General features: G+C 41.8%; 2 protein-coding genes across 6 annotated transcripts in view; one reads left to right on the forward strand and one right to left on the reverse strand.

Moving 5' to 3' along the window:
* Positions 1–13,497, forward strand: part of LOC140351640 (equilibrative nucleoside transporter 1-like) — a 36,020-nt gene extending 22,523 nt beyond the window's left edge. For 2 of the 3 annotated variants that reach the window (XM_072437558.1, XM_072437559.1), the window contains exons 2-13: positions 6,964–7,042; positions 7,131–7,212; positions 8,639–8,817; positions 9,386–9,525; positions 10,636–10,770; positions 10,869–10,966; positions 11,031–11,112; positions 11,213–11,298; positions 11,406–11,514; positions 11,597–11,682; positions 12,181–12,380; positions 12,456–13,497. In XM_072437558.1, coding sequence (XP_072293659.1) covers positions 7,014–7,042; positions 7,131–7,212; positions 8,639–8,817; positions 9,386–9,525; positions 10,636–10,770; positions 10,869–10,966; positions 11,031–11,112; positions 11,213–11,298; positions 11,406–11,514; positions 11,597–11,682; positions 12,181–12,380; positions 12,456–12,567 — 1,338 coding nt within the window. In that variant the 5' untranslated portion in view covers positions 6,964–7,013 and the 3' untranslated portion in view covers positions 12,568–13,497. The remainder of the gene's footprint in view (positions 1–6,963; positions 7,043–7,130; positions 7,213–8,638; positions 8,818–9,385; positions 9,526–10,635; positions 10,771–10,868; positions 10,967–11,030; positions 11,113–11,212; positions 11,299–11,405; positions 11,515–11,596; positions 11,683–12,180; positions 12,381–12,455) is intronic. The other variant, XM_072437560.1, reaches the window with a different exon arrangement.
* A 112-nt stretch (positions 13,498–13,609) lies between these two features.
* LOC140351639 (atlastin-2-like) lies at positions 13,610–23,740 on the reverse strand. 3 transcript variants are annotated; one of them, XM_072437555.1, is made up of 14 exons: positions 23,610–23,740; positions 18,476–18,642; positions 18,187–18,396; positions 17,541–17,678; positions 17,328–17,432; positions 17,202–17,252; positions 17,070–17,126; positions 16,896–16,988; positions 16,617–16,755; positions 16,333–16,517; positions 16,193–16,264; positions 15,691–16,122; positions 15,552–15,566; positions 13,610–14,844 (listed from the first exon to the last, which is right to left on the reverse strand). In XM_072437555.1, exons 1-14 carry the CDS (start codon positions 23,683–23,685, stop codon positions 14,725–14,727), a joined length of 1,860 nt encoding a protein of 619 aa, XP_072293656.1. In that variant the 5' UTR covers positions 23,686–23,740; the 3' UTR covers positions 13,610–14,724. The 3 variants fall into 3 exon arrangements, with proteins under 3 accessions (XP_072293656.1, XP_072293658.1, XP_072293657.1); XM_072437557.1 differs by lacking the exon at positions 15,552–15,566 and having other exon boundaries at positions 17,541–17,675; XM_072437556.1 differs by lacking the exon at positions 15,552–15,566.
* Between the last annotated feature and the right edge of the window lie 857 nt (positions 23,741–24,597).

Here is a 24,597-nt window from a genome sequence, read left to right on the forward strand (position 1 = left end):
CACTACAGTTCTACGTTTAGACTCTCTAGACTTTTCAATTTTATTCTTGGCGGTTGGTAAGTCTTAAGTTCTTAAGACCTTTCCTCGCTCCCTCTGGAAGAAGCCATTCTTCTCCTTCTTTGGAGTTTTATGGCGGTTGGTATCCAAGAGTTACATTACCACCACCCAAAATCCTAATAACACAAACAATATCACCCAGCTCAAGGTACTTGCTTTTTACTCCTTCTAATGGTTGAAGCAATATGCATTTCATTTGTTTTGAAACCAAAGTATGCACTTTATCGCTTCACCCAAAAACACATGGACTCAAAACCTTTCCTTCTCCAACAAAATCATCTGGCATCCTCCTCAAATCATAAAGATGCAATCCAGGTTTATTTCAAACATGAAATGCTCATGAGGCCACAAATAAGCTTTCAAATGTCAGACAACAACCCTATAGAAAGCATGTTCAGTTCAAGCTCCATTCACAAGTGGAAAAAATGATTCATTTCCGTTTGACAGACATGGAAAGAAGAGGACAGAGCCTTCACTATCTGAACCACAGAGCAACACGTCTGTGCACTAATGGATGGACAGTGTAGAACTGCATGCACTGTGTAGAACTGATGAACATGAAGGTATTATCATGATCATGAGAAAAAAAATACTTGGATGTAACCAAAGTCATAACAAAACATAACCTTGACTTTCGCTCAGTGCAAGCGCTTTAAAGAGCAATGGACTGAGACTGCAGTCAGATTTTGATTTTCAAAACAAAATACAGATGAAGAAAAACTTGACTTAAGAGTAAGAAATTGCAACTTACTCAAACTACTAAACTTTTGTCTAATTCTGATTCTGGTCTTAGGGCCATTTTTATTATTGAGTGACAGTGTCACACAATACAGTCACTGTAGATCTTTAGTTTGATATTTTATTCTTCTTCTTTGGTGTTTTATGGCAGTTGGTATCCAAGTTGTTGTTGTTGTTGTTGTTTTATGGCGGTTGGCATCCGAGTGTTGCATTACCGCCAGACTTTATTCCTCAGACTTTTCGTAGTCCTCAGACTGTCGTAGTCCGTAAAAGTACTCCTTCCATTGCTTTGGTGTTACAAAGCCCATGAGGTCATGATATGTATCCAAGTGTTACATTAACGCCACCCCAGTCTTTAGACTTTATTCTTTAGAGAAAGAGTGAGTGGCGGAATGTTTGGGATTAGTGACATCATCATCAAAGGTGTGGCATCATCATCACAGCAACTGTGATGATGATGCCCTTCAAAATAAGGGCATCATCTTGCCATACATGGCCATGCATTACACGTCCAAGTGAAGTCTAAAGAATAAAGTCTGGCGGTAATGCAACATAAAGTCTGGCGGTAATGCAACACTTGGATGCCAACTGCCATAAAACTAAAACAACAACAACAATAACAACTCGAAAGAAGAAGAAGAGTCAGCTCTGGAATAAAGTCTAAAGAATAAAGTCTGGAGGTAATGTAACACTTGGATACCAGCCGCCTTTGAGCTAAGGAGAGCACTTTCTAAGGCGAAACAGACAGCCCCGGGTAAAGATGAGGTGTGCTATGACATGCTCTCTCATTTGACTGATGACACGCTTGGGCTAGTCCTGGGTCTTTTCAACCGTGTTTGGGATTCAGGTTGTGTTCCATCTGCGTGGAAACAGTCTACGGTGGTGCCGGTTCTGAAGCCGGGTAGGCCAGCATCTGACCCTTCAAGTTATAGGCCGATTGCCTTGACGTCGCAGCTCGGGAAAACGATGGAGCGCATGGTTACTGAGCGGTTGGATTACTTCTTGGAGAGTCAGGGTTTGCTTCCCGTGCACCAGAGTTGGTTCCATAGGGGCAGGAACACCATGGATTCCGTGTTGTGTTTGGAATCTGATATCGACGGGTCTAGGGATCCTGAGAGTGGGCGTACTGGCGCCGCTTATTTTGTGCCTGACCTGGGGCTGGCGGTCAAGAAGAGGTTGACAGATCGCCTTTCTGTTTTCACGTCGGAACTCATAGCGATACGGTTGGCATTGGAATGGGTGGAATCTGCTTTGCAGTGTTGCGGCATTGTGGTGGCCTGTGACAGCCTTTCGGCATTGCAAAGCATTAAATCTGGGAAATCGGATTGCAGACAGGATGTGTTGAATGGCATCTTCTGTCTGATGCTCTCCCTGTCCAGGAAGGATGTGAGGGTTTCCTTCTTTTGGGTCCCTGCGCATGTGGGGGTGGATGGTAACGAAATGGCTGATGCACTGGCTAAACGTTCCCTTAGGCGGCCATCAATTGATGTGGCGGTTGAGTTCAAGCCCGTTATCAAGAGTCATGTGGTCGGCCTTTGGCAGGAATTTTTGAGCCACTGTGTTACTGGACGGCATCTCTATCACGTACAGGGTAGTGTGGGTCCTTGCGGGTCTATGGGCAGGGACGCGTGGGAGGAAAGGGCCTTCGCCCGCATGAGGATTGGCCATACTGGACTCAATTGGTCACTGAGTAGGATAGGCAAACATCCGACCGGTCTGTGTGGTCACTGTCGGGTGCGGAGACTGTCGAGCATGTGCTGATTTGCTGTGAGGCTTATGATAGAGAAAGGGCCGGGTTGGCCTTGTGGTTTCGGAATAATGGGTGGGAGTTCAATCTGCGGAACGTTCTGGCGATCCAGTCACAGGGTTTGTGTCAGGCTGTGGTTGCTTACTTATGTAGCACAGGGCTGGGTAAACGTTAATAGAGGTGGGGGGTGTTGGAGACTGAGCCGAGGATGAGGAGCAAGAGGATGTTGTTGTTGTTGTTGTTGTTGTTTTATGGCGGTTGGCATCCAAGTGTTGCATTACCGCCAGACTTTATTCCTTAGACTTTGTCGTAGTCCTAAAAGTTCTTCTTCCAGTGCCTTGACTTCCAGTGCTTTGTCCTCAGACTCTGTCGTAGTCCGTAAAAGTACTCCTTCCATTGCTTTGGTGTTAAAAAGTCTACGCCGTGCGTCTACGAGCTGCCACTCGTAGACGCACGTAGTCCTCAGACTCTGTCGTAGTCCGTAAAAGTACTCCTTCCATTGCTTTGGTGTTACAAAGCCCATGAGGTCATGATATGTCTTTGTGACTAGAATAGTTGTTGTTGTTTCAGAGACCAACCGGCTTTATTCCAGGGAGACTCTTCTTCATCTTCCTCTCCTTCTTTGACGTTCGGTGCTTCCACCGTACAGCTTTATTCTTTAGGCTTCATTCTATAGGCTTTAATATTTCCACTGATGTCGCTGCTTGGTAGCCGTGCGTCTACGAGACTGGGCGAGGACAGGAGACCACCCCCACCCCCATCTCGTCACTCTGATCACTCTGACTCCCCACAAGCAGACCCCCATCACTCCGACTCCCATTCAGCGCCTTTAGCCTGTTTTCTATATCTGCCCAATCAAGCTCCTTTGTTCCAAGGAATCTCCCTGCAGCTTTAGCAATGATCCTGATCCTTTCAGTTCTGCTTTGAGTCTGAGCAGCACAGTTTACAACATCCACCATAAAGAGTACAAAATCCTCTCTATCCACAACCAGGGTATTCTTATTAATTCTGGAACCTGCACACTTGGGACCTCCACTCTTGAAATCTTCACACTTCTTGGGAGCCACGCTGGCCTTTCTCATTTCGCCCTGGCTGGGAGCAGCGCTGGCTCCCCTCTCTGTATTTACTCTAAACTCGTTACTTGAAACTTTCTTGACTGCATCTGCATAGGATATACCTTGAGAGACCTTTATTTTATGCACCTCAGCAGCTCTTTTGCTAAACCTGCATCCCCCGAAGGCAGAGCTATGTTCTTCCCCACAGTTACAGCACTTCAGTTTTGCACCCACGTCACACTTCCCATACTCGTGGTCTCCTGCACATTTACCACATCTTTGCTTCCCTCTACAGACCGCTGCAATATGCCCAAAGCGCTGGCACTTAAAGCAACGCAGGGGCGGCGGAACATATGGCCTGACGCTATAGCACATGTACCCAATGATCACCTTACTAGGCAGGCACCTCCCTTCAAGTGTTACCATTACCGACAAGCTGTCACATCTTACCCCAAACCGGGTCACCTTCAAACGCCTAGCGTCCACCACCGTAACTCCAGTCAAATTCTCCTTAACTTCATCCACAGACGTCGCCGTAGGGACACCTACGATAACTCCTCTGACCGTGTTTCTTTCAACATCAGACACAAGAATGTCCTTTCCACCCAGACGTTTAGTTCCAATCGCCTTCCGTTGCTGAGCCGCGTCCTTGCACACGACCAGCAGCGAGCCATCTCTAAGGACACTCGCACTCTTGATCACTCCCACAGCTACAGTTAGGCTCTTTGACAATGCCACTGAATTCCACTCCTTAAAGGATGCACTATCCTGTGCAAGCTTTATGATCACCTTACAGTCTCTGCTCTCACCCCGGATATCAATAGCTTCAGCCTCATCCTGCTGCTCATTCCCAGAACCCTCGGACGAGCTAAGGGACTTTTTACGTTTCCGGGCACGTGCAGGCAGAAAAGGCTGCTCCTCCACGCCGTCCAGAACGTCTTCCATCCCCGATCCACTCTCCTCCGCCATCTCCCGTCTCTCCAGACCGGGTGTTGAGCAAGGTCTCCTCACAGTTTTAGTCCAGGGCTTGTTCTTCCTCAGACTGTTGTTTTATGGCGGTTGGCATCCGAGTGTTGCATTACCGCCAGATGTCTCGGTTGCTTTTGGTATTCCTTGATCTTGTAGTTTTTGGGGATTTGTCGTCAACGCGCTTCCCATGACCTCATGGGCTTTGTACTTCCAAAGCACCGAACGTCAAAGAGGGAGAGGAAGATGAAGAAGAGTCTCCCTGGAATAAAGCCGGTTGGTCTCTGAAACAACAACTATTCTAGTCACAAAGACATATCATGACCTCATGGGCTTTGTAACACCAAAGCAATGGAAGGAGTACTTGTTGTTGTTGTTGTTGTTTTATGGCGGTTGGCATCCGAGTGTTGCATTACCGCCAGACTTTATTCCTTAAGTATATTCTTCTTCTTTGGTGTTGTTGTTGTTGTACTTTTACGGACTACGACAGAGTCTGAGGACTACGAAAAGTCTGAGGAATAAAGTCTGGCGGTAATGCAACACTCGGATGCCAACCGCCATAAAACAACAACAACAACAACAACAAATAATAATAATAATAATAATAACTTTTATTTATATAGCGCTTTTCAGTGACCCAAAGACGCTGAACATAATAAAAAAGGGGGGGTATTTACAGACAGGGGGGACAACACGTACAATACACATTAATTAAGAAGAAGAAGAATAAGGCGTCAATTGTGAAATTACAATTGTAAAAGGCAAATTGGTGTCTTTAAAACACCATTCACGGTATTGTTGGTATTTAGATAATCTGCCTAATGCGTCAGTCAAGGACATCAAATGTCCACATTCACTGCACGTGATACGGCACAATACAAGTGCTTCTACCACCATCACTATTATTAACACAACTACCACTTCTGCTGCCTCCATTTGTTGTACAACCGCCACCATTACACCTAGAAATACACCTAAATATGCAAAAATGAATTGTGTCAAATATTAAGAAATGCGTTCCAACTGGCATTAAAATATTAATAATGTCATGCAAAAGCCCACCAGGACAAACAGTCCTATCAAGAGTATGAAATTACACTCATAAAAGACACTGAAGACAGTGGTGCATGAAATCACCAGACAGTTCAGGTTAAATTGAGGCCGTAGTGAAAAAAAATGAAAACGTTTGATTTGAAAGGCTCGTGATACTGTATAATTGAGCAGCGAGTGTCCAGCCTATGTAGGTTATGTAACGTAAGGAAAAATGTGTAGCGTCTGTTGAGTTTTAGGCAGAGAGCAGGAGGGATGGGCCCAGAGAAGAGCAGCGAGGGGCAGGTCAGTTTAACATCCTAATGCTGCTGCTATAAAGGAGCTGTGCACAGTTTAGGGCTCCTCCTGTGTCCTGCACCTCAAAGGAAGCACTTCTGACCACTTTTATCAGTAAGTCAAAGAATCGTTGTCATGTTAAGAACAACCAAGTGTTAGTTGAATTATCGGGAGCTGTGAAGTTGCTGTTTTCTGTGTTGAATTAGGGAATACTGCATGTTTTTTTTACAGTGTCTGCCTCTTACACTATGTTACTGTTTTAGGATGATGTAGGTTGCATGAAAAGTTAATTTTGTCCTGACTCCAAATGACTGTTTTAATTCTTTGCTGTTCTATTGTTTTTGAATCTGCTGTAATTGTCCGGAATATTGGTTTTGTGGGTTGATAGGAAAATAAACCATGTACTAGAAGCAAGTTTGGACTGTGTTCTGGAAGGGCTTTGTCAGAGGTCGTCTGTCTCTTTCTTGAATGGAACATGGACGTCGTTTGTATTATTCTTCCACATTGATGCAGATTTCTTTGCTCATCCATAGAAGGACTATTTATTTAGTCATTATTTTATCATGATTTATAAGCTGCAGAAAAAAGATATTGCTGAATATATGGGCGTGCCTATGTACACATACAGATTATTTTGAGTATAATACTATTTCTTTTGTACATTGATACTTTTATAATTACATTACCTCCCAAATAAAGGTGGAAATATAGAGACTTCTAGATAAAGTGTATTATTGTTTAAAAAAAAAAAAAAAAAATTGTTCATTTTGATTCCGCTGTCTTTGTTCTAAAGGTCTTTTTGTATGTGTTTAAAGTGTGCATTGTCCGAATAACAATTACAGTTATCTACAAACTATGAATATTTGTTATAGTCGACTGGATCATTGCGTTATTGACTTTGAAAACTCATCTAGTGCTTTTTAGTCGGTTAATCGATGCACATGGCACATCTTTAGTGGCGTTTTAATTGGGATATGTTAATGACTAATAGAAAGCATGTGTCAGAGCATGTAAGTTGTGTAATTTGAGCAGTTACAGCGTTGTAAACATTTTGTGGCTATCTGTGTACTTCAGACTTTGGGGCACCCTGATAAGACCTTTTTTGAACGGGACCAGCAGCAGCCATGACAGCTCTCAACGCACCACGAGACAAGTATGCATTATAACAAAAGTTTTAATTACTTAGTCGAGTCTGTTGAAATATTTGAGTTAAATCTTGTGCATCATTGATTTCCTTGCAGGTACAACGCTGTCTGGATCATCTTCTTCATTCTTGGCTTGGGGACACTTCTGCCATGGAATTTCTTCATGACAGGATCAGCGGTAAGTCAAGTCTTATTGCAATTATCTTCATCACGGTTAGGCTTTTAAAAGCAGAAGAAGTCAAGAGGTAATCCCCGAAACAACACGCGCATGTAGGTGGAACAAAGGCTCTTCTGTGGGCAGTGGTCACTTGATTAAAAGGTCGTGCCCCTGCTTTGGAGGTCAAACTCAGCCCCTTCATTCTGTTTGTTTTGGTTTCCTCCTGCTCCACCTGGTCGTGCCCAGATAGCTGACCCGAGTGCACTCAGGTGGACTTCTAATCCCTGTTCATTGTCTTTGGGCTTTAAGGGTTAACATGCCATACTGTGATAGACTGAGGAGAAAGCTGAGCCATCCTTAAGGCCGTTTTGACCCGGTTAGAATGACTAAAACATGCTGACTGAACAATGTTTTTAGCTGCAATGTATATATTCAACATTATTCAAGTCAAGCTAATTGAATTTACAAGTAAAGGGTTTCTACACACAAATAGAAAGCTATAAATACCCATTATATGAAATGTGTTGCCTTTTAACTATTGACAAGATTTCACTTTCTATGTTCCCTGTCTTTACGTCATAAGGCGCTGGTACAGCTGGCAGCCCGGTGTAAACGCTCTCTCTTCTTTCTCACACTTATTGTGCTTTATCTCCTATATTTTGTAAATATAGTTAGTATATTTTTTCTATTTTACTGTACGATAGGGACACGCGCTGGAATAGTTTTTTAATTCAACTGTTTTTGACTTTTTTTCGGCTGGATTTGAGCGTTTTTCGTTGTGTTGTTGTGACGTGAGCTAGCTCCGAGCGAGCCCACCAGCCCCCCGGCCCCGCCCCCCGGCCGGCGCCGTACCGCGTTTCCACAAAGGAGGAACTCATGAAACTGCAGAGAACAGTCGTCTTACCCGGAGATCGTCACGTTATCCCGGCGCAATACTGACCTAACCTAATACTGATGTGCAATTCTGTCATATGTGCAATTGCTGTTGGAATTCATGTGCAATTCATGTGCAATTACTGTGAAATTCATGTGCAATCTATGTGCTGTCGTGACACATATTCATGTGCAATTACTGTCGGGATCACATGCAATGGTAATTATTTATTTGTCTATGGTAGTTTTTATTTATTTATAGGAGATCTTCTACTGAAAGTGTTTTTCAGACTTCCTATAAGTGATCTGTTCTTCTGTATCTACCTCTGTATCTTCCTGCGTTGCACCAATGAAATTTCCCCATGTGGGACAATAAAGGAATATCTTATCTTATCTTATCTTATCTTATCTTATCAGAGTGAAGTCAATTCTTCCTTTTTGCATGTGGTTTGTGTTTACTTCTGACAGTGAAAGACCCAACTACCTTGTAAACAATGCACATACTGCATAACTTTGTATTTGGCCACCTAAATGTCCCCGCTCTCTTGATAATGTGATGCTTGTTTCTTGCCAGTACTTCACCAGCCGGCTGAAGGACCCAGTGAGCGCCACCTTCGATCAAAGTGGAAATGTGACAGCGGCTGGCGGCGACACAAGAAACGTCCTGGAGTCAAAGTTTAACAACGTGATGACGCTGTGTGCCATGGTTCCTCTGCTCATTTTCACCTGTCTCAACTCATTCATCCACCAAAGGTAAAACTCTTTTTAATCGAGAGGTTTACAGCCAGAGTTCAGGAAGACATTTGACTATCAAGAAGTGAACGTCATTTTATGTGTGTATGATAAGACAATATAAAATCGAAATGATAATTGTGAAAAAGACATAAAATAAGAATGTGATCTCCTTATGCACTCACACTATACTGTCATCTTTGGATCAAATGTCCAGCTTGTTTGCCTGTTATGAACAAGTAAGATGATCTTGTTATGGGAAAAGTCTGAATGCCCCCGGTATATTTGCTTTAATTAAAATAGCATTGAGTGAGATCTGGTTGGAGCTTGGACAGGGATGGACTCTTCCCTTCACAAACACACCTAAGAATGCTATTTACGCGCCCTTCACCTACTCAGACATAACTTCACAATGAGTGTCTACACTCACACATCTTACCTCGTACGCATTGAGTTAGGTTTAAGTGTCCTTTATGAACATAAATATAATGGTTCCAGTTTCTGCACAATTTTGGAACATAATATAATCATAACTTTAACTGTGATCAGCGTAATGTTATTGCTAATAAAATGTCCCTCTTGTTCTCAGAGTTTCTCAGAAAGTGAGGATTTTGGGAAGTCTGTTGGTGATTTTTGTGGTTTTCCTCATCACTGCCATTGTGGTGAAGGTCAACATTGAGCCTATGCCATTCTTCTGCCTCACTATGATCAAAATAGTCTTCATCAACTGTAAGTATAATAAGTCATATGTTTTGTCTTTATTTAATGCCACAGATGAGCAGAATATATAGGGAACATAGGCCTAATCATTTTTCCTCTCCCCATTTCCTTTCCTAAAATAGTGTAAGAGCCGATTAAATGTAAAAAAAAAGAAAAGAAAACGTCTTTCTTTGCATTGACATTGGTTATATATTTTAGTGCTGCCATCTGCCCAAACTTCCAATGATTATAGACACATGTGGCTACGAGCAGAGGCCAAAACAGAAAGACGTTTCCTTGTATCAGTTGTTGTACTTGAGAACAGAGCACTCCCACTGTGTGTGTTTGTTTGGAGTGAGAGTGCACACAGCAGGGATAAGCTTACCCCTTTGGTCCGGCCTGGACCTTCTGATCCTCACGAGAAGTGGTCAGTGATGTTTGATGAGAGGCAGAAGACATTGCGACCTTAAGGCTTTGATACTGCCGTCCACACATTCCAAACTGCATCTCAGTTTAGAATGAAAGAAAAACATTTCAGCTTGAACAAAATGGGATGCAAATTTGAATAGTCTTTCGTTCTTTATTTCTGACTTGGGTTAGAAACTCATTTATTATAACACTAGGCACAACACACAAGCCCACTCTTTTAACCCTTCCCCTTTCATTTGGTTTTGGTAATATGTTTTAAGTTATGGATATATTATAAAGTACTGTCTGAGACACTGAATTGCAGCCTTGGCATATTGCAGTACTTGATACAAGGGAAACATAATAAATATAATAACACTGTTTCTGAACTCTGTGACTGATGCTGTCTGTGTCAATGACATGATACTTTAGCGTCTGTGTTTGCGTTGAACAAATATCAGCTGTCAACTCTGCACAGAGCAAGACTTTTGTACCTACTGGCCTTTAAGCACCACACGCTTAAGAATGTGTCACAATATTCTAACACATAGGCGCATACATGCTTGAAAGGCTCAGTTGTCAGTAATAGTATGAGTGAATGTGTTACGTAATGAACATGTGCAAATTACTTATGTAGATGAGTTTGGCCAATGTTTTCACTTGTCGGTTTTTAATGAGTTAAACTGTAATAAACTGTAGTAAACATATCTTCATTACTCTCACTCTCCACAGCGTTCGGGGCAGTTCTTCAGGGCAGTCTGTTTGGTTTGGCTGGGATTCTGCCCACTACCTACACCACACCCATCATGAGTGGACAGGGCCTGGCCGGCACCTTCGCTGCCTTCTCTATGATCTGTGCTTTGGCCTGTAGGTTTCTCACATAGTTTTTATTCATTGTTGTCATCATTTCAAATCTATCAGGACAAAATTGTTACAAAAATGTGTGTGTGTGTGTGTGTTTATAGCTGGATCTGCTCTGCAAGACAGTGCCTTTGGCTACTTCATCACGGCCTGTGCTGTGATTCTTTTGGCCATAATGTCCTACTTTGTCCTCCCCAAAATGGTAAGAAATAATCTGTATACTTGTTTTTGTGAGGTTACAGCTAAATATTTTTTATTTTTGCCAGGAGTTCTTCCAGTACTACATAGATAGCAATGCCTCCCATCCGTCTGCTGATGAGGAGAATAAAATGGACCTGCTTAAAAAAGGTAATATGAAAAAACATACATAAATAAAGCAAGCAAATAAAGTTATCCCTTAGATATCTGCAATCTTTAAAAACCAACAACACATTTTTATTTTTTGCAGAAGATTCCACAGAGAAGAGGCCAGCGGTGAGTCTGACAGAAGATGAAGCCCCGCCCACAGTGTCCGTCGTAAACATCTTCAAAAAGGTACGTTGTAAACGCTTTAGAACGTCCTCAAATCATCAATTACATATTTTCAACTTATTTTTAGCAAACAGGTCCATTTTCAGCTGCCATTGTTTGTCTCTAAATAGATCTGGGTGATGGCCCTGTCTGTTTGCTTCATCTTCACTGTCACCATCGGGACTTTTCCCGCTGTGACTGTGGATGTGAAGTCCACAGTAGCAGACGGAGGAGCTTGGGGTAAGAATCTGCATATTTGATTCAAACTGAACTGAAGGTGAAGTAAAAAGTAAAAGACAGAATTTATTTGATTCATTTTCAGAAACCTACTTCATCCCTGTGTCATGCTTCCTGTTCTTTAACCTATTTGACTGGGCAGGCAGGAGTCTGACGGCCGTGTGCATGTGGGTCAGTATCTGCTCATGTAGTACTGGTGGGGACCAGCAGAGGGTAGTCTATCCACCTTTCAGATGTTAGTATGGCTGTACACAATATAACTTTAGTGTTATTGTTGTGTAGATGGTTTGTGAAATGGGTGTGAGGTTTTCATCTAGAACAGCAGCGCTTTTTAGTTATTTTGTCACTGGATGTTTTCTACAGTGAAGAAAAGCCAACATTCACAAAGTATTTTAATTTCCTGTAGTCAAAGAAATGGGATTAGGAACAGTTAATTAGGATAATTGAGTTGAAATCTTGAGTGCTTAAGTGAACATTCGTGAACATCTAATATTGGTCAGCTGATTCGGGCCCATGTGAGATCTTGAACTGAATCATCCTCTGACCTAAGGCAGGAATGTCTCATTTCTATCTACAGTAGTTATACCATGCACATTTTACAGTGAAATAATATGTTATGTCTATCAAATTGCGTTTCATTCCATGACTTCACTCCTCGTCTCTCCTCAGCCTGGTAAAGACAGCATGCTGCTTCCCATCTTCGCAGGATTGAGAATTGTCTTCATCCCTTTGTTCATTCTGTGTAACGTCCAGCCACGTTACTACCTGCCCACGCTCTTCTACCACGACGCCTGGTACATCATCTTCATGATCTTCTTTGCCTTCTCCAATGGCTACCTGGCCAGTCTCTGCATGTGCTACGGACCCAAGTAAGACATGCTCCATGACACGCTGCCATCAGTGTTAGTGCTAAGCTCATGTGTGATTGTTTGTCTTGTGCACAGGAAAGTGGCGCAGCATGAAGCGGAGACAGCAGGCGCGATCATGGCTTTCTTCTTGTCCCTCGGCCTGGCACTGGGCGCTGCCATCTCCTTCATTTTCAGGAGCATTTGCTAAAAGCCCCAGTAACTTTCAGTAGTTTCAGGCTAGACTTGCACTGGAATAACTTCTTTACAACTGGACGAGCTGCGCCGCTTTTGAACAGCCACCAAAGGAAACCCAGAGTTGTGTGATTTGGCTGCAACAAGGGAAGAGTAGAGCTCAGATTCACAAAGACTGGACTGTTTTTGCTCAGCCACAGAGACAACTTCACACGCACTCTGCCACAGCTGGACTTCAGTGAAATGTATATTGTTTTACTACTACCACAAATTGAAGACAAGTTTTAAGCCATAAGTGTTATACATTTCTCTATTTAGTTAATGTGTAAAATCATGTAACCAAAATGTATTATTGCAACTTCAGTGTAATAGTATTTTATCTGTAAGACTGCTTTGGCTCATTGGAATGTAAATATGTGAACACGAAGTAAGAAGCTGGACTCTAAAATAATCCTCCAGAAATGACTGAAGGACTTATGTTGTAGCAGTAAATATTGTATTACTTTTTTGCTGAATTGATCAAATGAATAAGATCTGAAAAATGAAGTGTTCAAACGATGTTTTCAATTGATGCTGTGGAGACTTAGTTTAGTGTCTTTGTCCAGACGAGCAGGTGACGCTTCTGTTACTGACTGCGTAAGATGCAAATGTGCCTGGATGAGTCTGAACACTTTATGCAAAGGCTTTGATTGAATTATTTTATTTCTGAAGTTTCTCAATGTATTGACAGAGTTTGTAATCAACTTTTTATAATTTGTATCTCTTGATCTGTTATTTCCCTGGCCTTTAGTTGCTTACCAAGTATATAATGTATCACCAGCTGCTGACGGTAAAATCACATTTTTTATTACAAGCACAGGGTGGAGCAGAACTCTTGTGGGTAAAGAAGAATAGACCATGCCAATGTTATGTGACTACTTTGTAATAAAGAAACGTTTGTAAGAAACTCCCTCTGGTGGTCAATATACAGCCACTGTGACTTGTCTTTAATAGTTCCAGTGCCTGAACTGAACCCATGACTGAGGTGGACACTGCAAAAAAAAAACGTGACTAGTGAATTATTCTTTAGATAAACATTTTATTCAAAAATAAATTAGCATACACATTTAAAAGGCAGACATGTCCTCATTCTGCTCATAACAAGATTCCTGTCAAAATTGTAATCACTTCTCTACTGTCCATTTCAGCAATGGAATAAACAAATGTAAACCTACAGCTGCAACTTACCATTTAATAAACTGTTAAGTAGATCAACAAACACCCCGTCTATGAATAAAACATGTACACAGCTCATTTAAATATGAAATTCAACATACATTTTAAGATCACACTGCAGTGAGACTGGCGCTCGAGATGAGGATCAACAGTTCAGCTAAATATTTCTGTAATTGTTCCAGTCCATTTCTCGCTAAACTTTGGATTTACATGAAAAGCATTGATTGCATGTTGATGAGAAGTAAAAGATATTTTTTAACATGACCATCTAACCGAATGTATCGTGAACCAAGAGATTGTAATGCTTTGGAATACAGTAGTTTGAAGAAGGCAATGGAATATGTCAAAGATATAAACATCTGGCTGCACTGGCAACTAAAGTTATACCTTTATGCCACAAAGCTGTAGCTCTACTTCATGCAGAAAACTGAATACTGGCAACTATTTAATAAACATGTTCCAAAAGACTTAAAACATGACAGGCTTCTACACCGGCCTTTAGTTAAATCTCCATGGACAATTCAAGACAGTCAAGAGTTTGACTGATGAGGCCCGTCCAGACTACAAGGCAAACATGAACAGTTTATGTTCCATTAAGAACATTTGGGTTTCAATCTCAAACATGCCAAATTGGAGCAAGTTCTTGTGCCAAGATACTTAAAGATCTAATAAGAATATTAACCGTGACAGATGTCCATGAGTATGTATTCACAGCTGTTCCCTGAAGTTGCGTGGTCCTGCAGGAGGTCCACAAGGACAGGTTCTGACGGGAGGATGAGTGTGGCTACATAAGCACTGCATCCTTACAAACATGACAGTGCTTTGAGAACATGCACTGTGTGCTCAGAGGCACTAGGGGGCGACATTCAGCAATTCTTACAGCAAATTAACCAGGCCAGCAAAGAGATGTGCAAACAAGAGGTGAGCTTTGGTGTTTGACAGTTCAGTTTCAGGACAGTCAGTGAGTCTTTTGCTTCGTTCTCTGTGAGCTTGATTCTGTCAAACTGGCTTTGAGGGAGTTCACCACCGTCTGCCGGACGTTATCTTCCATATATTGTTCACTTAGTGGCTTCAAAACCTACAAGACAAAGAAAGCATAGTAAGATAAGTTTGCCAAATATGACGCCATGAGATAGAAAAGTAAAATAACTGGATACAAAAATTAGGATAAAAGAAACTGAAGGAAAGGGAACCTAAAAAAGAAAAGAAAAACAAATAATAAAAATAACTGAAACGCCAAATGAACCAAACCTAATAAAGTTACTTTTCATATAGACAATTAAGGTAGATTAAAAACCGTTTATTCAGGTTGCATTCGCTTTGGATCCTGAGATGGGCCTGGCCTGCCAGGGTTCATAGTCAATGACAGTGAGTTGCAGAGTTCATCTTTGTCCGAACACATTTAGAGAAAGGGTAAAGCAGCCAGTGAAGTGCAGAAAGTATATGTCAAAAAAACTGAAGCTAGTTTGTCTTCTTGTAGTTGTTGTTGAGTGGAGACAGCGTTTGTAATCCCATGGCCACTCCTGGAGGAAATGAGGGGAGCAGAGAGACGGGCCAGGCCAGACGCCTCCTGACCGGTTCTACCACTTTGGAAAAGATCTAGTGGGAAACCAGGGAGGAGCAAGGACGTTAACAACACAGCTACAGCAGACATATGCTACAGAGGCACAGAGGGACTGTGATGTGAAAGGACGGCAGATCAAGAGAAAGATGTTTTTTTTCTGGGAGGGGGAGGATGTGACAAAGAACAAGAATGCAAGGGAAATATGACACAGCAGCTCTCACCTTTCTGATGGTCCTCTGTAGAGCGAAGCAAGAGGCAGAGCAAAGGCAGCACACATCAGCAAGTTACAACACACAATTGCACACAAATCGTCTGTCAAAGTTCACTGGTAGAAAGAGTTAACACAAAAGGAAAACCCACCTGCTCCCACAGGGTCTCTGCCACCTGGTCTATCAAGGTGCCCAGTTCCCGATACTCTCCAGAATACTTGGCATAGGCCCAAGCACACAGAGCCAGCAAGGCCAGCCCCATCACCATGTTAGCCAGGGCTGCCAAAGTGCTCAGGCCGATGAAGCCGGTGACGCCGGACACGATGTAGGTGACAAACATGACGGCGAAGAGCGTGGCGGGGGTGCGTGCGGCGTAGAATATGTTTTTGCTGTCATTGTGTTTGGAGAAGTTGACATAGGCCTCGTCCAGCTCGCCCTCCAGCTGACTCTGGTATTTCTGACAGAACTCCTCGCCACCCATTTTCTTCACTGAACGGAAGAAATGCACAGAGTGGTCTCGAAACTCCTCGTGGCAGCGCTCCAGATCTGCCGGGGCGATGTACGGCTTGTCTCCTCCACAGATCTGAGGAGCACAACAGCGTCAGAGAGTGGCCCATAATCACCATGTAAATGGTACATTACACTGCCTGTACCTGCTCCATACTTTTGCCGTACAAATCTTTGGCTCCTGCTACAGCAGTGAGATTGTTGGCCTCAGCTGTGGCCTGCAGAAGAACATGCTTTAGTTAACTGGGCACACATCCGTGTCTTCACTCTACACTACAATACAGACCTGCAGCATGGATTTGGGATGAGGCAGCTCCTCGCCTTGGTAAATTTTAATGTAAGCTTTAAAGTACTCCACAAGATCTCTGCACGTGACTTTGTTCCCTCCAATTTCCTTTTCCACCAGATTTTCAGGGGCCAACAGAAGAGGCACAAGCTTTGCCAGCTCCTTCTTAAATTCATCATCAATTTCTAACCATATGAGACACAAAGGATATAATAATAATAATAATAATAATAATAATAAAACAACATTCACGTTACAAGCGACATGTTTTTACACTATCGGACCTTTCAGCCTGCCGTCAAAGTAAGGGTTGGTGGCGACCTTCAGGCCTGGGTGTGGCAGCAGGAAGCAGCCGATGTTGGAGAAGCAGGAGTGGATGTGCTTCCTTACATTCTGCAGCTCCTCGTGTTGGTTCTGCTTCACCTGAGGGACAAACGCACCACAAAGCCACAGAGAAAGATTATTTAGTGGGTTGTGAGAGTGTATACAAACAACACACAATAATATGCGTTTGTACAGCGCAAACACTGGGTGTGGCAAAGTAGCTTTAGTGAGACTATTACCTGAAGTCTTCTGTCTAAGAAAGTATTCCCTCCTCCGAGCCCGTAGTCATGTTCATACGGATAACACCAGTCACGGATAAGGAACATCAGCGACTAAAACACAGAGCAACCATCAGACACTGAGACAAATCTAGAGATAATTTATCCTCTGCACTGTCATTGAAGGTGTCATACTTGAAAAGGTTTTGAGTAGATCTCCTCCATTGCGAGGCGGCCATACTCGGTGAAAAGCTGCAAACAGAAAAACAAACTTGTGATTCAAAATGGTTAAAAGAACAGGGCAAAGGGCGGTGGACTTATCCCGACCTGTAGATGCTGCAGATCGTCTTCTTGAATGTTTTGGGAGAGATTGTAAACCTGAAAACATGACGCAACACACAAGGTAAAATACCGACTCGTGCTCGAGTGTCACTTCCTTCAGCCGAGTCCCACCTGAACAGAGCTGGTCATTGTGCTGAGGGCGAACACCGTGGCACAGTCTTTGATGGTGGACTGGCTGTCGAAGGCTCCCTGAGTGTCCACAAGGAGCACCGCCACCTGAGCACAAACACACCAGACGCGCACTTGGAACGTGGTGCTTAAAACGGATGAAAATGTGCTCGGGATATGAAGACACACAGAAGAGTGACATAGTTGAGCGCTGACCTTGCTCCCGTCTGGTTTCTGCACCACAAACACTTCGCTCCAGACCTGGATTCCTGTGGTTTCCCTCTCGCAGCCTCCTCTCCAAGTGAACCCCGTCAGAGGCTCGTCGTCCCCACCCATCCACGGCTCCCCCTGCTGCTGGTACAAGGGAGCGCAACGAGAAGGGTTCAACGCACGGTATGTGTGGAATGTCTAGATAGATATAAGTGCTAAAATACTCTATTGAATATTTACCTTGATGCTAGCTTGCCGTCTCTCTGATTTGAGCTAACCACAATGGAGAAGTAACCGATCACAAATCAATGAAAGCTCATTATTTGACTCGCTAATTGCCTTCATTTAAATGTGGGTGGAACGGCTGATCATCTGTTTATGTTTTATTTCATTTTTTAGCATAAACAGAGTGTGGAATAGTTCATATTAATGTGAAATGTTTGGGCCCGTTTCGAGTAGTCTTCATTCTCTCCTCTTGGCACTTTGAGTTTCGGAGAATGAGCCCAAACAGGACACTCTTGTCACCGCATGTCGCTAACGGTAATGCATACCAAGCGGCTCATATTTGCAGGAGCACGTGGTCCAAATGTAGAAGGTATTAATGGAGCCTGCCTACGCCTGCTGAGTCAGTGGCATTGCACCTTTGTCTCACCTGAGTGTGCATGAAGCGCAGCATAAAGTCCAGCAGGAAGGACTTGCCCTTCCGAAAGGCCCCGGCCACAGACACCACCACCACGTTCAGGTCCTTCACGTCGTCCTGCAGCAGAATCTTCTCCAGCGCCGCCGCGTCCAGCTCAAAACTGTGCTCGTCCTCGTTGGCCAGGACAATCTGGATGGGCCGCGCCTTTTCTTCCTCCACTACCTAAAAACCAAGTAATTCGTTTGTTGCACAACAAGGGCGAGGTCGAAGGGCGTGAGAGCGAGCAGGAGGAGCACCGTACCTGTTCTTGGGGTTCTTCATCTGCTGAGGGGGTTAGATCAGCATCAAAGTCCGGGAGAATAATCTTATTCTTTGGAACAAATTCATCCTCCAAGTCTTCAGGCTGGGCTAGAGGAGGCCTCTGCTTGGAGCGGGCGACTGGGACCTCCTGCTGTACTCCCCTCAGTCCTGAACACAAACAGAACCATTGTGTCACTTACAGGACCGCTTCAGTGTGATTGTTACACCATCATTTTATCATTTATAATGCAAGAAGGTGGAAAACAGAGTTTAGAAACAACATGCAATCGAAAGATTAAGTCTGAAATTAAACACCAACCTACTTAGGAGTGGGCAATACTGACAAAAATCAAATGAATGATAAACTATTTTTTATGTGTGTTGTTTGAGGGTCGCACAAAACACAAGTGGATATTGCATATTGTTCAATACCAAATAGTGTGTTTGCATATAGGCAAGGCAAGTTTATTTGTAGAGCACATTTCATACACAAGGCAATTCAAAGTGCTTCACACAGCAGGAAAAATGCATTCAAATCACAAAGAAATTACAGATACAATAAAATTAACTAATTAAAAACAATTTAAGTCATAAAAGAGAAGAGTGCAAAGAAAATCCTTTCAGTCATGTGCACAGCTAAACAAAACAGTTTTTAGCTTAGATTTGAACATTGTCAGAGTAGAAGCCTGTCTCACATCTTCATGAAGACTGTTCCAGATTTTAGCTGCATAAAACTGAAACGCAGATTCCCCATGTTTAGTCCTGACTCTGAGATATATATATATATGATATATATATATATATATATATATATATATATATATATATATATATATATATATGATATATATATATATATATATATATATATATATATGATATATATATATATGATATATATATATATATATATATATATATATATATATCATATATATATATATATATATATATATATATATATATATATATATATATATATATATATATATATATATATATATATATATATATATATATATGATATATATATATATATATATATATGATATATATATATATATATATATATATATGATATATATATATATATATATATATATATATATATATGATATATATATATATATATATATATATATATATATATATATATATGATATATATATATGATATATATATATATATATATATATATATATATATATATAATGAATACAATAGTTTTAAATATAGAGGATAAACTCTGTAGTGTAATTTTGCATTTCACAAAAAACAAATATTATCCATGTTTCTCCCCCTCTGCACACACATTTGGTCTTGGCGTGTTACAAACGTGTCCTGCTCTACATTCAAAGCCGCTGCGGTGAGTCCATGTGGGTCAGGCTCAGAAATAGAGCTGTGCCACAAACTCACACAGGCTGAAGGACACGGACTGCATCTCAGGCAGAGGTACAAAGACACTGCTCAGTGAAAGTGTTTATGATCCTGAGTGAGCGTCAGGAGCTGACTGGAGCCTTCCTTCCTGTCTGGAAACGTGCAGCGCTTGAACTGTGCACCACGAGCTCCAACAGACTGATGGATCGCATTCAATTCACCAGAAAGTACTTAACTTTTGATGAAGCGCCAATAACCCCAAGCCATACTGCATTTCCACCTCTCTGCAGCACTTTGTGAAGAGAAAAGTGCAATATAAATTAAATGAGAAAGTTTGAGAGCTTCACTAAAGGGTTCCATCGTTAGTGAAATTAGTATCTACTACTTTGAGGATAGTTTTAATATTCTTAAAACTTGGATCCTGTCAATACTGGAGAAGTGAAACATACCAATGTATGTTTCACTTCTCCAGTATTGGCTTAGACCTCGGCAAGAAATGATGAGCAATGCATTAAAGGAGAGCTAGAGTTCTGCGTGGTCTGCTCCACAATACGAGCTTTATAGAAAAGATATGCTCGATCATATCTTAATTAGATTGATATTTGCAAGTTACGTAACACAAGTACGCACCATATTCAGTAATTACACGTTATACATTATAAGACACAGATTAAATATGAACCTAGAATTAAAGAATAGATGATTTGTTCTGTAATGTTGTAATGACAGACACAGGTATTTTAACAAGCAACTTTCCAAATAAAAAAAAAATAATACTTCAGTACAAAGACTGTAAATGCAAATGTATGTTCACTTCAATAGTACATTTCCCAATCGATTTAACCAAACGTGACTTGTAAAATTGTTCATTTATTTCACCAGTATCACCATCGACCACATCGACCAAAAAAAGAAGGATATTTGGCATATGTTTTGGGCGTGAGTTTCATGTGTCATTCCCAGATTGTCCTCAGGGCACCAGCTTTGTCTTTTTGATTGGACTCATGAGTGAAAATGGAAATAGAGCAATTAGTATAAAATATGGCTGTATGTTTTATATCCAAAATGAATGCATTGTTTTTATTTCTAGTTAATTTGTGATCTTGTCTTGCTTATGGATTCAAACATCTATATATTGGTGTTGCCAAATATCGGCCATCGCCCTCAGAATAAAGCCAAATATCTGCAATATAAATATAAATAAATCCCTATCGGACCATCCCTGATAGTATTCCTGCGCTGGGGCAGCTCAACTGGACAGTAAAAACAAACAGGACTTGTTTCCGCATTAGCAGAGCGCCTGGGCATTACTCGATGGTCGTAATGAATGTGATGGAAGAGGGCGGCCTGAGCTGAACAGCTGACTTTGGAGTGACAGCAGAGTGTTGTCGAGTGCAGATACTGCTGAAGGTTTGAATACACTTGATTACGTCAACAACACTGATGGTGCAGTGCACGTTAGAGATGATTAACGTCTCACAGACTTTAGGGCGACGTCCTTAAGATATTGAAATGACACAAAATACTGACACAACTGGTTTGACGCCTTCTGGCATTACTCATCTTCTAAGTACGTTTTATACATTCTTTCCAAATGTCTCCAGTAAACATATTAAGAAGTGTTGAATAAATTAAGAGTAAAATTGTGCTTAAACTGTGCACAAACAGTAAAAGGAGGACATACCTGCCTCTTGTGTCAAACTGTACTCTGCCCCGTTTAAGAGGCAAGAACTTTCAAATCACAATGAGGATGCGAGGAGAAGCTTCCATTTTACACTGTCACAATTAATTATGAAGCTGCTAAAGTACTGTGCCATTCCAGTGGCTCCACAGAACAGGGCCAGGACTAAAATTAGCCCCTTACTCCTTATCTTACAACAGGCAGCGCAGATGCTCACTGCTCCACTTGTGTTGCTCTTTGTGTAGCAGCTGCTTTGTGTCCGACACCTGTGTTTGGAAAAGCTACAGTCACAACAACCAACGAACTGTGGAAAGAAGATATTGGTGTGTTTTTAATAATGGTTTAAGAGACCAATTTGTGTGGGCAATACAGTGGCCTACAACAAGAGCTTATAGTGTACTCGCATATCCTTAAATTGAACACTGGGCGGTCAAATATTGTACAGGTCAAAGTACTTTCAGCTCAGTAAAAACGGAGTGTAAAAATAAAAAAATCATTAAGTCAAAGGCATGTCAAATCAAGGAAAATCAAATGCAGTTAGTCTAGTTAAAACACAAGGCATCGACACGAACAAAATCCTTAAATTCAGTGAACTTGGTGTTTGTTTTCAGATGATAAGTGACAGAACGTGCTCTCTGGACACGAGTCAACGAAGGCAAACGTGAAAGTGCAGAAATCACCAATAAAGGAGCGGGACTGAAGAGCAAAGAGCAGACGAAGCACGAGCTGTGAATGTTGTGTGGTAAATGTTGCCTCAGAGTCAGCGTTTCACAACAAAAGACACATGTTATATATTATGATTGAGCCAAGACCTCCTGTTGTGTCTCTACACACGGCACTTCACATGTGCTAAGAAGAATTTAACCCTTTTTGGATCTGTACCGGCCTTTATTGGTCAAGACAAATTAGGGCCACAACAGGTTAATTGATAAATCACAACTAATAAATTATGGAATCAATCGTCAACCTATTTAGGCAATTCATCGTTTTATAAAAATGATAATTAGACTCCAAAACACGCCATGTCTGAAAAAAGACGTTTTATGAATTGTACAAACAATAGTTACATCAAAATGAAGCAGGAACATGTATTTCTAGTGGTTTTGATTTTAAAAAACATATTATTATCTTTAACATACTCCATCGAGATGACCACAAGGAGCTTCATCTTACATTAATCTGACATTAAAAGGGATTTCCCATTATAATCAAAATAATAGTTAGTTGCAGCACTAATACAAATGTGGTTTTGTTTTGAAGGAATGGTAGTCTATGGCAAAATGATAGAATATTGGATAATTAGATAAATACAAAAGTGCTCAAATCCAAAAATAAAGAGCACTCAAAGGCAACAACATATGACATTAAACTCAGTTAAAGGATAATCCAATTAGTGAGGCTGAGGTCTCAAACACGTGTGAAGCATTTCAGTCTGAAACCAAACATGCTTTTTCTGTTGCAACACGGCTGTACTTAAAGAGGCCAATAATACTGCATTTATATTTACCCCACAAAGTGTTCAGCAGAATGAGCGGATTACTCAAAGTAGTTGTACACGGATCACCAAGAAGAGACACTACTGCGACTGTTTCAAAGCTCAAACTCACTCTAGGGCCATTGTTGCCGCCAAACAACGGGTGAAAGATAAAGAAGACGGTTAATCATTTTGCAAAACAAGTCAAAGTCACGACCAGGACAAAGAGACAGGTGTTGTGGGGGAATTTGTATCCCTTTGAAAAGTGTCAGATCAGCGAAAAACAAGGCAGAACTTTGAAGAAAACGTGCCTATTTGTTCTTTTTTTTTTTTCAAAACTTAGCAGAGGCAGAATCTCAGACGAGTTGCCGCATTTGTCAGGACACAAACACAAACAGACACACACACACACACACACACACACACACACACACACACTCACTCATACACACACGGGGCTAACGGAGAGTGAGACAGAGTTTGGCATTGACAAACACAAACGCGGCGAAAACGTGACAATCTGCAGAGTATTTCACGCACGCGGCTGGTCACCGGGACGGGTCGGTGACGTGAAGCGGCCCCGGTGTACGGAGAGCGGTTTACCTTCGCCGGGGACTCGGGATTTACAGTTGGACTCGAAGTGATTTCTGCTCCTCAACCCGCTCCTCACCTCCGCCATCTTGGACTGCTCTGCTCCAGGGCACGCGGCTGACGTCACAGCTGCGTCTCTCTCCCGAGCGCGAGCCTTGTACACTCACTGGGCTGTTTAGACTTAAGGCTGTTTAGACTTAAGGCTGTTTAGACTTAAGGCTGTTTAGACTTAAGGCTTTTTAGACTTAAGGCTTTTTAGACTTAAGGCTTTTTAGACTTAAGGCTTTTTAGACTTAAGGCTGTTTAGACTTAAGGCTGTTTAGACTTAAGGCTGTTTAGACTTAAGGCTTTTTAGACTTAAGGCTTTTTAGACTTAAGGCTTTTTAGACTTAAGGCTGTTTAGACTTAAGGCTGTTTAGACTTAAGGCTTTTTAGACTTAAGGCTTCTTAGACTTAAGGCTTTTTAGACTTAAGGCTGTTTAGACCAGGGGTGTCCAATCTTTTTTCACCAAGGGCCGCATTTTGAAACTTAAACGGGGCAGAGGGCCACGAACAACTTGACGACGTCGAATTTGTTGAATGACAAAGTGAATCATTCAAAATTTGGCATGTGACGTAATTGCGATGAGCCTCCACACCTTTAATTAGACCTAGAACATTAATATTAGGTTGGTATAACATCAATATGCCTGAATTTTCCCAATTTCACAGTAAAAAGTACTAGTTTTTGTTGTTTGGGCCGACATAGCAGGAAGCGGGAGGGCCAACAAAAATTGGTCTGAGGGCCGCATTTGGCCCCCGGGCCCTAGTTTGGACATGCCTGCTTTAGACTTTAGGCTTTAGGCTGCTGGGGCCAGGCTGGTGAAGGCTGCAGTCTGGATCCAGGTAAAGTGCAAGTGGCCAACAGCCAACTGAGCATTCTTTTCATGCCAATGTCTTCATAACTGCAGGAACACACATATGCATTCAAGGAAACCTGAATCTTACCCAGATATAAGTC

Source organism: Eucyclogobius newberryi, unplaced genomic scaffold (assembly GCF_026437365.1).
Source record: "Eucyclogobius newberryi isolate DKJ021-1_F unplaced genomic scaffold, fEucNew1.0.hap1 SCAF_8, whole genome shotgun sequence".
NCBI classification, from domain to species: Eukaryota; Metazoa; Chordata; class Actinopteri; order Gobiiformes; family Gobiidae; genus Eucyclogobius; species Eucyclogobius newberryi.